The sequence below is a fragment of the Sceloporus occidentalis genome, unplaced genomic scaffold (genome assembly GCF_023333645.1).
Source record: "Sceloporus occidentalis isolate IW3139 unplaced genomic scaffold, rSceOcc1.0.p SCAF_7, whole genome shotgun sequence".
In the NCBI taxonomy this organism is placed as follows: domain Eukaryota; kingdom Metazoa; phylum Chordata; class Lepidosauria; order Squamata; family Phrynosomatidae; genus Sceloporus; species Sceloporus occidentalis.
In genome coordinates, this window is record NW_028316987.1 from 29,331,694 (window position 1) to 29,345,319 (window position 13,626).

The window sequence follows — 13,626 nt, forward strand, 5'->3', positions numbered from 1 at the left end:
TAAATGGGTTTTAAAACTCAAAGGCCATACAGGCTGCCTGACAGAAGCCTTTTAGGGACAGGTCCAGTCTGGCATGTCCAGTTCAACAATCAATATGCTATCACCTATCTGCCCTGTCTTGTGTATTCATCAATCCTCTTGAGATGGTCAGATATACAACAGGTTTTCTGCTGCTGATCTCAAACTCCAGCCATGTGCATATGGGAGAAGATGATTTTTCAGATATTCTGGCTCCAAAGCATTTAAGTGTTTTGTAGGTGAAAATCAGCAAAATCTTGAATTGGGCTTGGTAACAAACTAGAAGTCAGTGTTGTTGGAATATGATCTGAGGTCACACCCAACAGTCTGGCCATTGTATTTTACATTAGCTGTAATTTTTGAATTTTTTCCAAAGGCAGCTTCATTCAGACCATATTACAGGAGCCTAATCAGCAGATAACTAAGCCACTTAAGCCAAATCCATGTTCTTTAGAAGAAGATCTCCTGAAACAACTACTGTATTTTCTGGCGTATAAGACTACTTTCTAACCCAGGAAAATCTTCTCAAAAGTCGGGGGTCGTCTTATACGCTGGGTGTACTCTTATAGGGCAGGTGCTGAAACTTCTGAGCTGGACTGGAGAATCTATAGTCGCTGCATATGGTGGGGGGAGCTCAAAAACAGCCGCGGCCGCATCCTCATCGTATGCGACAATCGTATGAAAGCAGCTACCGCTCTGATAGTCTTGGAGACAGAGAGGGCTGGGCAAGCAGGGAGAGCTGACCAATCCAAGCAGGGTTTATATACAACAAGGTTTCCTGCTAAGTACCTGCATGTCATTTGAATTAAAATTACCATATTGAAATCAAATCTGATGTTTTTTAATTTGTATTTGGTGAGCTCTGGAAGAGGGGTAGTCTTATACAGTGAGTATATCCCAAACTCTATATTTTAACTGGAAAAGTTGGTCGTCTTATACACCCAGTCGTCTTATACACCAGAAAATACGGGTAAGCTAAATACAGAAAAATCCTACATAATTTATACAGAAAAGAAACAATCTCCATGCAGCAGCAAATTTGCATTCAGATTAAAGTTTGTCACGTGTTACCTGCAGTCTCATTTCAATAGATCTGCTATAAGCTTTACTATATCAAATCCAACAAAAACTTTTAATAACATATGTGTAAGAGAATGGTCACACTAAACTCTATGAAATAAAAACACTGGCTTTTACCTGTAACCCACAACTGGCAGCTTCTACAATTGCCATGCAAAATGCTTCGGTGAGAGAAGTGTTCAGAAAAATCTGTCCCTGGACCAAGACATTCCGAACATCCTGATGTTCCAAAGCTCCCAGAAGATGAACTCTGCATAGTTATGGAAAATACATCTTTACAAAAGAATTCTTAACATAGAGCATGATCACAGCCAAAGTTAAACATTTTTGTTTCCCCGATATTAATGCAAGAAGTTTATGGATATAGGTCTTTAAAATGTATATTAAAGTAATTGTGATTGGATTGCACAAAGTAACAAAGTACAATGTGTTTCAAAGGGTTTAGTTCTTATCTACCACTAATCATAGCACCTATGATCAATATTAAGTTTATTCAAAATCAATGTTCATGTTGCATTCAAAGGCATTTTTAAAAAGCTTAATTTCAAGTGGATCTGTCCATTAGCGTAGTATAGAAAAATGAAATTATATACATTCATGTCTGAATTAGTTGAGATAATGTTTATAAATGCATCATCCACACACCAGATTACAGCTCTGCTGCTATTTTCAACCATTTTATTTCTCACTTTCACCAGTATTAGAAAAAGATTGACTTTTTAAAAAAAATCCTTTATATCAACATTTTTATTCTGCTATCAATTTAATATATATCAGACTTCACAGTCTGAAGGATATGAACATTTTAGATGCCATTTTGAATTAATTTATCTGCACTAATTCTATAAAGTTTGAGATATCCTGTCTCTTAACTCTGCATATCCTATTACAAACCTGTATCTTAAAAGCCTCTTATTGTCTGTGCAATTCTATCAAATAGCAAAGGCAGAACAAGAGAATAAAATATTTATTTATTTATTTTGACAAACTCTACAAGTGCATGTAAAAAAAAGACAACCTAATATCTTAACTAGGTACCTCCTAAGAGAAGTACATGAAAGAGGTCAAAAAGGTATTATGAAAAAGCATTTTAGGAACTAGCATGTGACTCAGCCTCTTACTAGAGCAGGGGTAGGCAACCTTTTTGAGCCGGGGGCTGGGTTGCTGTCCCTCAGACAACTGGGGGGCCGAAGCCGGGGGGTGGAGCTTCCACCCTCTGGGGGCGGGGGCGCGTGCCGGGGATGGAGCTTCCACCCTCCGGGGCAGAGCCACATGCCGGGGGCGGAGCTTCCACCCTCCGGGGGCCAGGCCTCCTCCTCTTTGCCAGCCACTGACGGGGCCCCAGGCCCTGTCACAGGCCAGGAAAGAGCCGGCGGGGGCTGCCAGCACTGGAGGCCTCCCCCTCTTTCCTGGCCTCTGACGGGGCCCCAGGCCCCATCAGAGGCTGGCAAAAAAGCCGGTGGGGCCGCCAGCGCTGGAGGCCTCCCCCTCTTTGCCGACCCCTGATGGAGCCCCAGGCCCCGTCAGAGGCTGGCAAAAAAGCCGGCAGGGGCCGCCAGCACTGGAGGCCTCCTTCTCTTTGCTGGCCCCTAACGGGGCCCCAGGCCCTGTCAGAGGCCAGCAAAAAAGTCCTAGAGGCCCGCTGCCGCTGCCGGAGCCCTGTTGGAGGGCCCCAGTGACGGCATCGGGCCTCCCAGAGGCCCGCTGCCACCGCCGGAGCCCTGTTGCAGGGTCCCAGCCACCGCAACAGGCCTCCCAGAGGCCCGCTGCCACTGCCGGAGCCCTGTAGCAGGGCCCCGGCGACCGCAGTGGGCCTCCTAGAGGCCGTCATCTCGCGCAACCTTTCCCATGGTCGCGCGAGACTTCACCTCTAGGCCGCCGCCATTTTGTTTTTCAAAATGGCAGTGAAGTCTTGCGCGACCACGGGAAAGGTCACGCAAGACTTTGCCACCATTTTGAGAAATAAAATGGCGGCGCCCGGAGCGGCGAAAAGCCGCAATCAGCAGCGGCGGCGGCAGGAGTGGGCAGGGGCCAGCCGAAAGGTCTCTGCGGGCTGCATCCAGCCCACGGGCTGGAGGTTGCCGACCCCTGTAGTAGAGCCATCCCCCAGCATATTTGGGCATTGAAGAGGAGGAAGAGTGGAAAAGGCAGAGGAGGAGGAAGAGGAGAAGAAGAAGAGGAGGAGGAAGAAGGGGAGGAAGAGGAGGAGGAGAAGAAGAGATGGAGAAGAAGAGGAGGAGAAAGAAGATGAAGAAGAGGAGGAAAAGGAGGAAGAAGGAAGAGGAAGAAGGGGAGGAAGAAGGGGAGGAAGAGGAGGAGAAGAAGAAGAGATGGAGAAGAAGAGGAGGAGAAAGAAGATGAAGAAGAGGAGGGAAAGGAGGAAGAAGGAAGGGGAAGAAGGGGAGGAAGAGGAGGAGGACAAGAAGAGATGGAGAAGAAGAGGAGGAAGAAGATGACGAAGAGGAGGAAAAGGAGGAAGAAGGAAGAGGAAGAAGAAGAGGAAGAAGGGGAGGAGGAGAAGAAGAGATGGAGAAGAAGAGGAGGAGAAAGAAGATGAAGAAGAGGAGGAAAGGGAGGAAGAAGGAAGAGGAAGAAGGGGAGGAAGAAGGGGAGGAAGAGGAGGAGGAGAAGAAGAGATGGAGAAGAAGAGGAGGAGGAAGAAGATGAAGAAGAGGAGGAAAAGGAGGAAGAAGGAAGAGGAAGAAGGGGAGGAAGAAGAGGAGGAGGAGAGGAGGAAGAAGAAGAGGAGGAAAAGATGAAGAAGAAGGGGAGGAAGAGGAGGAGAAAGAAGAAGAAGAGGAGGAGGAAGAAGGGGAGGAAAAAAAGGAGGCAGAAGAAGAGGAGGAGGAGAAAGAGGAAAGGCTCTTTCCCCTGCCTGGCTGCCTCCGTCGCCAACAGAGGAAGCCAGGCAAGGGAATGGGGCCTCGCTGAAGCCAAGCCCCAAACCCCTGCCTGGCTGCCTCCGTCGCCGTTTTGCCCCCACCCCCGGGATTTCCCCCCCCCAGAGACGGAGGCAGCCAGGCAGAGGTTTGGGGCTTGGCTTCAGCCGTCCTCCAAGCCCCAGCCAAGCCTGGAGGACTCCGCGATCGCGGAGGAGCTCCCAGGGCATGGCTGGGGCTTGGAAGACAGCCGTCCTCCAAGCCCCAGCCAAGCCTGGAGGACTCCACGATCGCGGAGGAGCCCCAGGGCATGGCTAGGGCTTGGAAGGCAGCCGTCCTCCAAGCCCCAGCCAAGCCTGGAGGACTCTGCGATCGCGGAGGAGCCCCCAGGGCATGGCTAGGGCTTGGAAGACAGCCGTCCTCCAAGCCCCAGCCAAGCCTGCAGGACTCGCTGGGGGGGGGGAGTCCCGGGGGCGGGGCCAAACCGGGGCGGGACCGTGCGGACCCGCCCCAAATCGGGAAAGTCCCGCCCCCAGGCAGGATATGTGAAGCCTACTTTTAAGCATCCTGGCTCAAGGCTATGGCATTCTGGGAGTTCATTGTGGGCCCAACTCCCAGAATTCCATTGCCTAGAGCCAGGAAAGCGTGAAAGCTGTGCCAAACCAAGTGATTTCTCCAGTGTAGATACAGCCTAAGTCTGACCAGACATGTCCTCTTTTCCCAGGGGCCTGTCCTCCATTCCAACCTTCTGCCCAGGAAGGAATTCCAAAAGGTCCCCCACTCTGAGCATGATTAAGGAGCAGGCATTTATATTTTATATGTGTGTTTTGAGCTTTTATTTGATTCTGTCCTACATATTTCTTCCATGCCCTATGCACCAAGGATGAGGGAACAGGGTGACCAGACACGTCCTCCTTTTCCCAGGACCTGTCCTTCAGTCCAACCTTCTGTCCAGGAGGGAATTCCGAAAGGTCTGGGGAAGCGAGGGGTCTTGAGGTCACATCCCCTGCGATCCTGGATGCTGCGGAGAAGGAAGGAAAGAGAGAGGAGGAATGAAGAAAGGAGAAAGAGTAAGAAAAAGGAAGGGAAGGGAAGAAAAGAGGAAGAGAGAGGGGGAAAGAAAGAGAGAAAGAGCGAGAAAGGGAAAGAAGGGAGGAAGGAGAGAGAGAGAAAGGAAAGAAAAGAGGAAGGAAAGAGAGATGGAGAAGGAAGGAGAGAGTAAAAGGAAAGAAGGGAGAAGGAAAAAGAGAGAGAGGGAGGGAGGGAGGGAGGCCGGCCGGCTGGCTCCTGCTGAGCCTCTCCAGGGCTGGTGCCAGGCCTGCCGTTCCCGCCCCTCAGGATCACCCAGCTGGGGCTAATTGTGGGAAAGAGAGGGTCTTTTTCGGGGAGGGAATGGTAGCGCAGGCCCCTGGCTTTAGTTTCCGCTGCAGCTGAGCCCTTTGTCCCTCTGCCTCCTTCTCTCTCGCAGCCCCGTGAAGGGCCAGAAAGTAGCTTTCTGCTGCTTTCAGCACTTTCTGAGGCTCTCTTGATCTTTGGGGCCCCCTACAGTTGGGAGCCCCGGGGCTCAGCTACAGACCTGGCACCCTCCCCCCACCTTCCAGGGAGGAGGAGGAGGCTCTTATTGTTTTTGGGTGCCTCCAAGTCTTTTCCCTCCCAGCCTCTCTTCTCTTCCTCCTGCGACTCGCACTTCTTGGGGGAGGGGGAGAGACTTCTGGGACTTCTCCCTGGCTCTCTCTGGCCTCCTTACCATGCCGCCCCCCCTCCAATTTTGCGCCCCAGTCAGCTGCCTAGGTTGCCTATATGGTAGAGCCGGCCCTGCTCAAATCACTAAACCTCACTGACTTTATAGGATGAAATACACTGTGCTATTATTAAAATATTTACATCCTACACTATGTTACCGAGTTTGGTTTTATATAAATTTTGGGTGCCAAGCGATCAAAAATCATGACCCCTGACTGACCCCATCGCAAACCGCCTTTAACCTAAAAGCGAGCTGACCACGTAGCCAGCCAGCCCTACTGGACTTGGTCATAGAAAAAGGTAGATTTAAACCTTAAGAAACCAGTTCTGGGAGTTGCCCTACAAGTTTCGCAGGCAACCCCAAAGAGAAGAGGACAAAGAAATAGCCTCTCTTCTAATGAGCGAGTGATTGTCTTAAACAACTCTGCCGTTTAGATATCTGCCTTCCCCTGAAAGGTGTCAGACCTCTTCTTAGTGTAAGTGTCAGCTTAGACAAAAGATAGCCATCAAGACCTTTGTTCACCAGGTAGCCATCGCCTGAGGATACGTTTCGCAGTATAAATAGGACCTAGATTTCTGCCCTCATTGGGCTTGTCGAGCTGAAGTTCCAAACCTCAAAACCTTACTTGCTGAGCTGCTGCTCCAGGCTTGAGTTCCCTAAGCCAATGCTCACTGTCTCCCTCGGGCCTCTAGTTAGCTTTGCCCGCTGGAACTCAGCTCCTAGCCACCGTGGTCGCCGCTTGCTTTCCCCATTCTCCGTGGCCATGTCTCACCACTTCCCCATCACTCACATCCAGCACTTTGGAGAAGACTCCTAAGGTAAATATTTCAACGGTGCCTCTATCCTTTCTCCTTTACTCCCAAACTCACCCCCTCCCTTGCTTTAGTATTGAATGTGTGTGTGCGTGTATGATCCCTTTTGTTGTGTGACTTTAATAAAAGTTTATATTTTAATTGCAACTCATTGGCATTGGAGTCTATGTTTCTTGGGGTTGGACTAGATGACCTCTGGTATACACATAGGGACACAATCCGCTGCGTGCGTTGTTAGGACACGCCTCTCATAAATTTGAGGTAATTAAATTCCCCTAATTCGATCCTTCCTAACAACTACATCACAGGATCTTGGAGTTATGTACAAGTAAAATCAATATTAGTTTAAAAGCAAGCATTTAAACAGACTAAAGTAATACTTAACACTTAAACAGCTTAAAAAGTGTTAAAACTATGTGCATGTATATTATGGAATAAATCAGACAGGCCCCAAAGGGTTTGTTAAAAGCCATGATTTCACTTAGTGTCAGAATGAAACCATCAACAGAAGGACAATACATCCACGGGAACATGCTATCAAGCGCAGCTTTGAATGTGGCAAGATCATGGAAATGTATATGCACTAGATGCCATTCTATTTCATAAACCTTCTCCCATCCCACCCCGTTTCTTATTTTACCTAGCCCTTCAATGAACACAGCTATATTTAAACAAGCCACAAAATAACATACCTGTCATGTAGCTGGTATCTTTCCCGTACCTCTTCTAATATGATTCGCTTTGGCCCTTCTCCTCCAACTAAAAAATGTAGTTCTGGATACTTTTGACAAAGCTCAGGAATTATACCACTAAGCAAATCTATACCTGTAAGAATTATATTTAAAGCAGTAAAATTTAATATTTTAATTTAATATTTTACTGTTATTTCAGTAAAATTATTGAAACAGTCTTCTATATGAAGTGTTCAGTCATGTAAATCAGCATTAAATGCCATTGTGTTAATACATAACTTATGTTTAAAATTTGAAATGTCTACAAATAAATATGAAAGCATTAGAGTTCTGGTATTTTACTCTGTCCAGTCTTACAGTACATTCACAGAAGTTTATAAATTTAACTAAATTTTGACTGACCTTATTAACTGACATGGCACCTTAATGGAGTTTCATTTTTAAACATCTGCCACACTACTAGTTTTTCTGCCGTAGCTGCCTTTTCAAATGAATACAGTCAGCCCTTCAATGCCAAAAACTGTGGGACCTGAAGGTCTGTTGTTTTTAATGCCGGCGCAATTGCATGCACATGCTAGCATTCAGCAGATTGGAGCATCTGTGGATGGCAAGGCCACAGCTGGGGCAAGCTGACTGTATGTATTTGACCTGCCCAGAATGGATGAATGCAAAAAAATTTTAAAAATTAAAAATAAAAATCAAAGACATAAGAATCAAGGGACTGGACCATTACTGTTACAAAACATCTACAGCTCCATCCTCTGCTTGTCTGTTCAGAAGTAAGTGCAATTGTTTTGAACTGATCAAGGTTGTCTTGAATTCTGGTTCTGTATCCCAAGGTATAAGCTATTCTAAGTTTGGTGTCACATGTAAATATGATTAGCACATCTGTTACTCTTTCATCCAATGAAGCTGAGTATATCTGGGGAAGGGAAGATTAAGAGGTGACATGATGGCTACATTTAAATATTTGGAGAGATGTCATTTTGAGGATGAAGAAAGCTTGTTTTCTGTTGCTCCAGAGAGTAGGGCATGGAGCAATGAATTCAAACTACAGGAAAAGAGATTCTACCTTAAGCTTTGACAGTGGAACTGTCAGAGTGTTGTACAGTCTCTTTCTTTGGAGGTTTTTAAACAGAGGCTGGATGGCCATCTATCAGGTGTGCTTTGATTGCATGTTCCTGCATGGCATGGGGTTGAATTGGATGGCCCTTATGGTCTCTTCCAACTCTATGGGGTGAAACAGACTGCCCAAAAAGGGCAGATTGGGGAAGCCCTGGAGCTGCAGCAAACAGACATATGTAGCCCCTCTCCACCTTGTTGCCATGGCCCCGAATGGCACTCTAAAAAGAAGCAGTTTTTTACAGCTCCTTCTCAGAGCAAATTTTCGGGTTTGGGCAGCTTCTGGGCATGTGCTATGTGACCGCCACAGCCCCAAGCCCCCTGGAAACGGGCATATTAAGCCCATCTGTTTTGCCCCTGAGAATCTAAGTCATGTTGTTCTCTGCTAAGAACAAAACCCAGTGACATCCATTTCTCACTATTTTTCAGGATGCCAGAGAACCACTGAAGAAAACTTTTTTTGGATACAGTCTGTCAAAAAGCTACGAAACCACCTAACAGTACCACAGTATAGCCTACATTTTACCAGTTTGTCTGCAACAGTATCATTGGGAGCCCTTGTTAAAACCCTGCTGAAATCAAGATATAAAACAGTCACAGCATTTCTGATCTACGAAGCTTGTAACTCTGTCAAAAAAGAAGTAACGTTAATCTAACATTACTTGCTTTTGAAAAAAAACATGCTGGCTCTTAATAATCATTATGTTCTTTCTAAGTACTCAGAAGTCTATGATAGTAAACCTCTCCTGGTATTAATGTTAACATGATTACTTAATAGCCATCCAGGCTATCTTTGCAGCTCTCAACCCAGCAGACTCTCTGAAGAGCAGCCTTCTTCTGCCACCTCCGCCATAACAGAGTGCATTAATTTTGCTAGAAGCCTTCTGGCATGACCATTCACTTTTAAAATAGATTTAGAAGGGCAAACAAATTGATGAAGAAAACAAAAAAGGAAGAACAAGAGGCCTCTTCCACAAGATCACAGGGAAATTTAAGCCAAGAGTAGAATTGTAGAGTTGGAAGAGACCACAATGGCCATCCAGTCCAAACCCCCTGCTATGCAGGAATTCTCAATCAAAGCATCCCGACAGATGGCCATCCAGCCTCTGCTTAAAGACCTCCAAGGAAAGAGACTCCACTACACTCCTAGGAAGTGTGTTCCACTGTCGAACAGCCCTTACTGTCAGGAGGTTCCTCCTAATTTTTTATATGTAAGCTTTTGAAGCTTCACTGACTCCTTCATCAGGCAAAGATGTTAAAAATCATACATGAGAAAAATTGTGCCAATAGATTCTGTCTGAAATGTTGTCAATTCAAGTGGGATTGAAGGATTTCCATGCAGGCAGAGGCCACTCCGTTGCTGGGCATGAGGACTAGAGACAAAAAGCAATAAAAGACAGGCAATAAAATGTCAACGCCTATTTGCAACAGCAAAGTTTCTTTGTGCTATTTTTGTATACCTCGGTTTGACAGCCTCACAGAATCATAGAGTTGGAAGAGACCCCAACTGCCATCCAGTCCAACCCCATTCTGCCATGCAGGAACTCTTAATCAAAGCATCCCCATTGACAGATGGCCATCCAGCCTCTCCTTAAAGACCTCCAAGGAAGGCGACTCCACTACACTCCAAGGAAACAAACAAACAGCTTCATTTATATACCGCTTCATACTGAACTAACAGTGTCTAGGAAGTTTACAAGTGTAAGCTAATTGCCCCCAACAAGCTGGGGACTCATTTTAGCAACCTTGGAAGGATACAAGCCTGAGTCAAGCTTGAGCCCTTTCGCTTGTATTGAACTCGCAACCTTATGGTTTCGAGGGAGTGGCTGCAGTGCAGGCATTTAACCACTGCGCCACCAGCATGTGTTCCACTGTCCAACAGCCCTTACTATCAGGATGTTCCTGCCAATGTTGAGGTGGACTCTCTTTTCCTGCAGCTTGCATCCATTGCTCTGGGTCCTGTTCTCTGGAGCAGCAGAAAACAAGCTTGCTCCCTCCTCAATATGACATCCCTTTAAATATTTAAACAGGGCTATCATATCACCTCTTAACCTTCTCTTTTCCAGGCTAAACATCCCCAGCTCCCTGAGTTGTTCCTCATAGGACATGGTTTCCAGACCCTTCACCATTTTAGTTGCCCTCCTTTGGACACGCTCCAGTTTCTCAATGTCCTTTCTGAATTGTGGCGCCCAGAACTGGACACAATATTCCAGGTATTATACGGCTATATAATTAACTATATGCCTATACCCCACCAGGATGCTACATTTCTGAGATTATGGGCATTAAGACAAGACCTTAAAATCAACTGTCACATTATGCAGCAAACTTCAAGGCATTTAAAATGCAAATCTGAGCAAGAGTAATTTTGCTCAACTCCGTATGTCATAGAAAAAGAAACTACACTTATGTGCAGCTTATAAGTCTTATTACCTTTTCTATATACAAGCCTGCTGACGACAACAACAGTTATTGTGTTACTGTCCCGTCTAGATGCATCTGGAGTGAAGTCAGTAGGATCAACAGCATTAGGAATAACAGAAACTATCTCAGGATTCAGTGCTGCTCTCAACACAGTGTTCTCCTTGCTAGTGTAAGAAACGCATATTATGTGATTTGTATCACACAGCGATACAGTCAAGAGTTTATTTGTAAGCACTGAACTGACATCAGCAAATCCAAAAAGGGAATGGTCTGTAAAAACTGTCCGTAGCTGCATTGTTTTGGCATGGAACAGTGCATCATGAGCCATAGCAGAAAATGAACTATGGGCATGGACAATGGTGACTCTTTCGCGCACAAATATATACCTGAGCAAAGGCAGGCTATGGAACAGAGTTGTTGCTGTAGACTGGTTGTACATGACTCTTAATGGCAAATAATAGACTTTCAATCCATTTGTGAGGTAACGAATGCCTTTACGGTCTTCATAAGCATGGGTGACTATGATAACTTTGTGACCTCTTTCAATCAGGCACTGTGACAGTTGGTAGATGTGGCTTTCTACTCCTCCCATGTTAGGATAAAAGAAGTCAGATACCATGCATATACTGTGAGTTTGACAGTCGTGTGTTGAAGGCTTATGAGAGTTCACAGTGGGAGAGATACATTTCCTGTGATTTCCTCTCCTTCTGCTGGCCATAGTAAATCACCGGTCCGTCTATGTGACTGCCATTCAGTATGAAGAATGGGCCCCATTCATTACCTGCGACAGCAAACAGAGAGGAAAACATATATAAGACTCAGGACCTTCACAGGTATCTTCATGCACAAGTTGTCACATTTTACTGGACAAGCCTATGCCTGACTATTCAGGGGTGTGACACACCCTGTTCAAGAGCACCATTCCCACCCCTACAAGTCGGTTACGTTCAGGCATAGACTCACAGAGTTGGAAGAGACCGCAAGGGCCCTGATCCAGTCCAACCCCCTTCTGCCATGCAGGAACTCTCAATCAAGGCACCCCCATTGACAGAGGGCCATCCAGCCTCTGCTTAAAGACCTCCAAGGAGGGAGACTCCGCCACTCTCCGAGGAAGGAGTGTGTTCCTTCAGAGAAGGCCCACTGGAACTGTTGGGGAATGCAGTATGTGTGACTAAAACAGGAGGAAGCCCAGATGCAGCGGTCCCCAAACTGTGCCCTTTAAGAGCTTTTGGACTTCAGCTCCCAGAAGTCTCAGCCACGTTGGCCAATTGCCTGGGCTTCTGGGAGCTGAAGTCCAACATCCCTGAAAGGGCGCAGTTGGGGGACCGCTGCACAGCATCAGACTGCAGTAACTCCTGTGGCTGCCTTTAAAAAGGCAAGTCAAGCAGACAGCTCCCCAGGGCGATGTTAAACAAACTCGGCCGCAAAGAGCCCCCTCCGATGGACACTTACTTCCGAGGAAGCCGTAGAGTGCCCTTGTCCCTGGCGCAAGGAGTCGAGAAAGCGGGCGCCATCCCCGTGCCCCCGGAGAGGGCTTCCCCACAAGGACCCCAGCGCCCTCCCCTGCCACCACCAGAGTCCCTCGCACTTCCGGTTTCGCTGAAGGCGGGAGCATAGGCCGCAGACAGCCTCTTTCGTCAACTCAGCAACCGCCCTGCGCCCCGCCCCCAAATGCCCACACTAAGACTTCGCGACGCCTAACGACCTAGCCAATCAGGAGACAGCTGGCCGGCCACGTGACCATAGAACAGCCAATCCGATACGCCTGTGGGAAAATAAGGAAGTCCTCCCAAAAGGAAACAGGGCTGTTCCGCCATGTCCGCACTGCAGACATAGTCCAGGTTGCCGCTACTTTAACTGTCTTGGCTCAATGCTATAGGATTCTGGGAATTGTAGTTGTGTGAGACATTTAGCATTCTCTGTCAGAGAGCTCTGGTGCCACAGCAAACTACACTTCCCAGGCGTCCGTAGCACTGTGCCGTAGCAATTAAAGTGGTGCCCTTCAGGATTGTTTCTGCGGACTGTTTTAATGTTTAATACTGTAAATAAATAAAAATCCCAGAGTCATGGAAACGGTACCTGACCTTGTTCAAGTCACACTCTCTCAGCCTCAGAAAGCACTGGCAATCTCTCTTTAAACAAATGTTGCCAAGAAAACCTCTTTTGCCTTAGGGTAGTAATAATAGAAATACAGTGGTCCCCTCACATTCACTGGAGTTGCAGTTAAGGAAACACCTCTCTAGGAATCTCCAGGTCCTCCAGTGCAACTCTATGGTCAATATCTGCCAGAGGATGATCACAGAATCATGCTGGAAGACCTACAAATGCCTAGAGATGAATATATATAAATAATCTTTATTTATATATATATCCCGCCTCTCTCCTAGGGTCAACTTCTAGAAGAGTTGCGCTGGAAGACCTAGTAGAGTAACACACTGCACTCTTATTGTACTGCTATCCTTAACTGCGCTGGGCGCCTCCTGTTGCATTCTGGGACTTGCAGTTTAAGGAGGGGCCTTTAGAATTCTCTGCCAGAGAGCTCTGAACTACAAGCCCCAGAATGCAACAGGAGGCAGCCAGAGCAGTAAAAGCAAAATAGCAGCACTATAAGAGGGTAGTGCAATAATGTGGCTACAGATTCCTGGAGAGAACATATTAAAACTGCAAATAATCAGATCCGTAAAAGTCACATCCACAAATGTAGAGGGCCAGCTGTAATTTGGAGATACACAACAATCCTTAAGAATCCTGAAGCCTAGCTTTGGTATTTGGGGCTGGCTGCCTCCGCGATCCTTTTCCTTGCCTTTCCACGCTGTGTGTGGAGGTTAGAGTGTTGGCCTAAAACAGGAGAGCTC

At 46.7% G+C, this 13,626-nt stretch overlaps 1 protein-coding gene across 4 annotated transcripts in view; it reads right to left on the bottom strand.

Moving 5' to 3' along the window:
• The window catches only part of LOC149309459 (phosphatidylinositol N-acetylglucosaminyltransferase subunit A-like), a 28,644-nt gene extending 16,313 nt beyond the window's left edge, over positions 1 to 12,331 (bottom strand). For 3 of the 4 annotated variants that reach the window (XM_089532500.1, XM_089532501.1, XM_089532502.1), the window contains exons 1-4: positions 12,224 to 12,331; positions 10,781 to 11,552; positions 7,226 to 7,358; positions 1,216 to 1,348 (exon numbers count right to left, since the gene is read on the bottom strand). In XM_089532500.1, coding sequence (XP_089388626.1) covers positions 1,216 to 1,348; positions 7,226 to 7,358; positions 10,781 to 11,489 — 975 coding nt within the window. In that variant the 5' untranslated portion in view covers positions 11,490 to 11,552; positions 12,224 to 12,331. The remainder of the gene's footprint in view (positions 1 to 1,215; positions 1,349 to 7,225; positions 7,359 to 10,780; positions 11,553 to 12,223) is intronic. The other variant, XM_089532499.1, reaches the window with a different exon arrangement.
• Between the last annotated feature and the right edge of the window lie 1,295 nt (positions 12,332 to 13,626).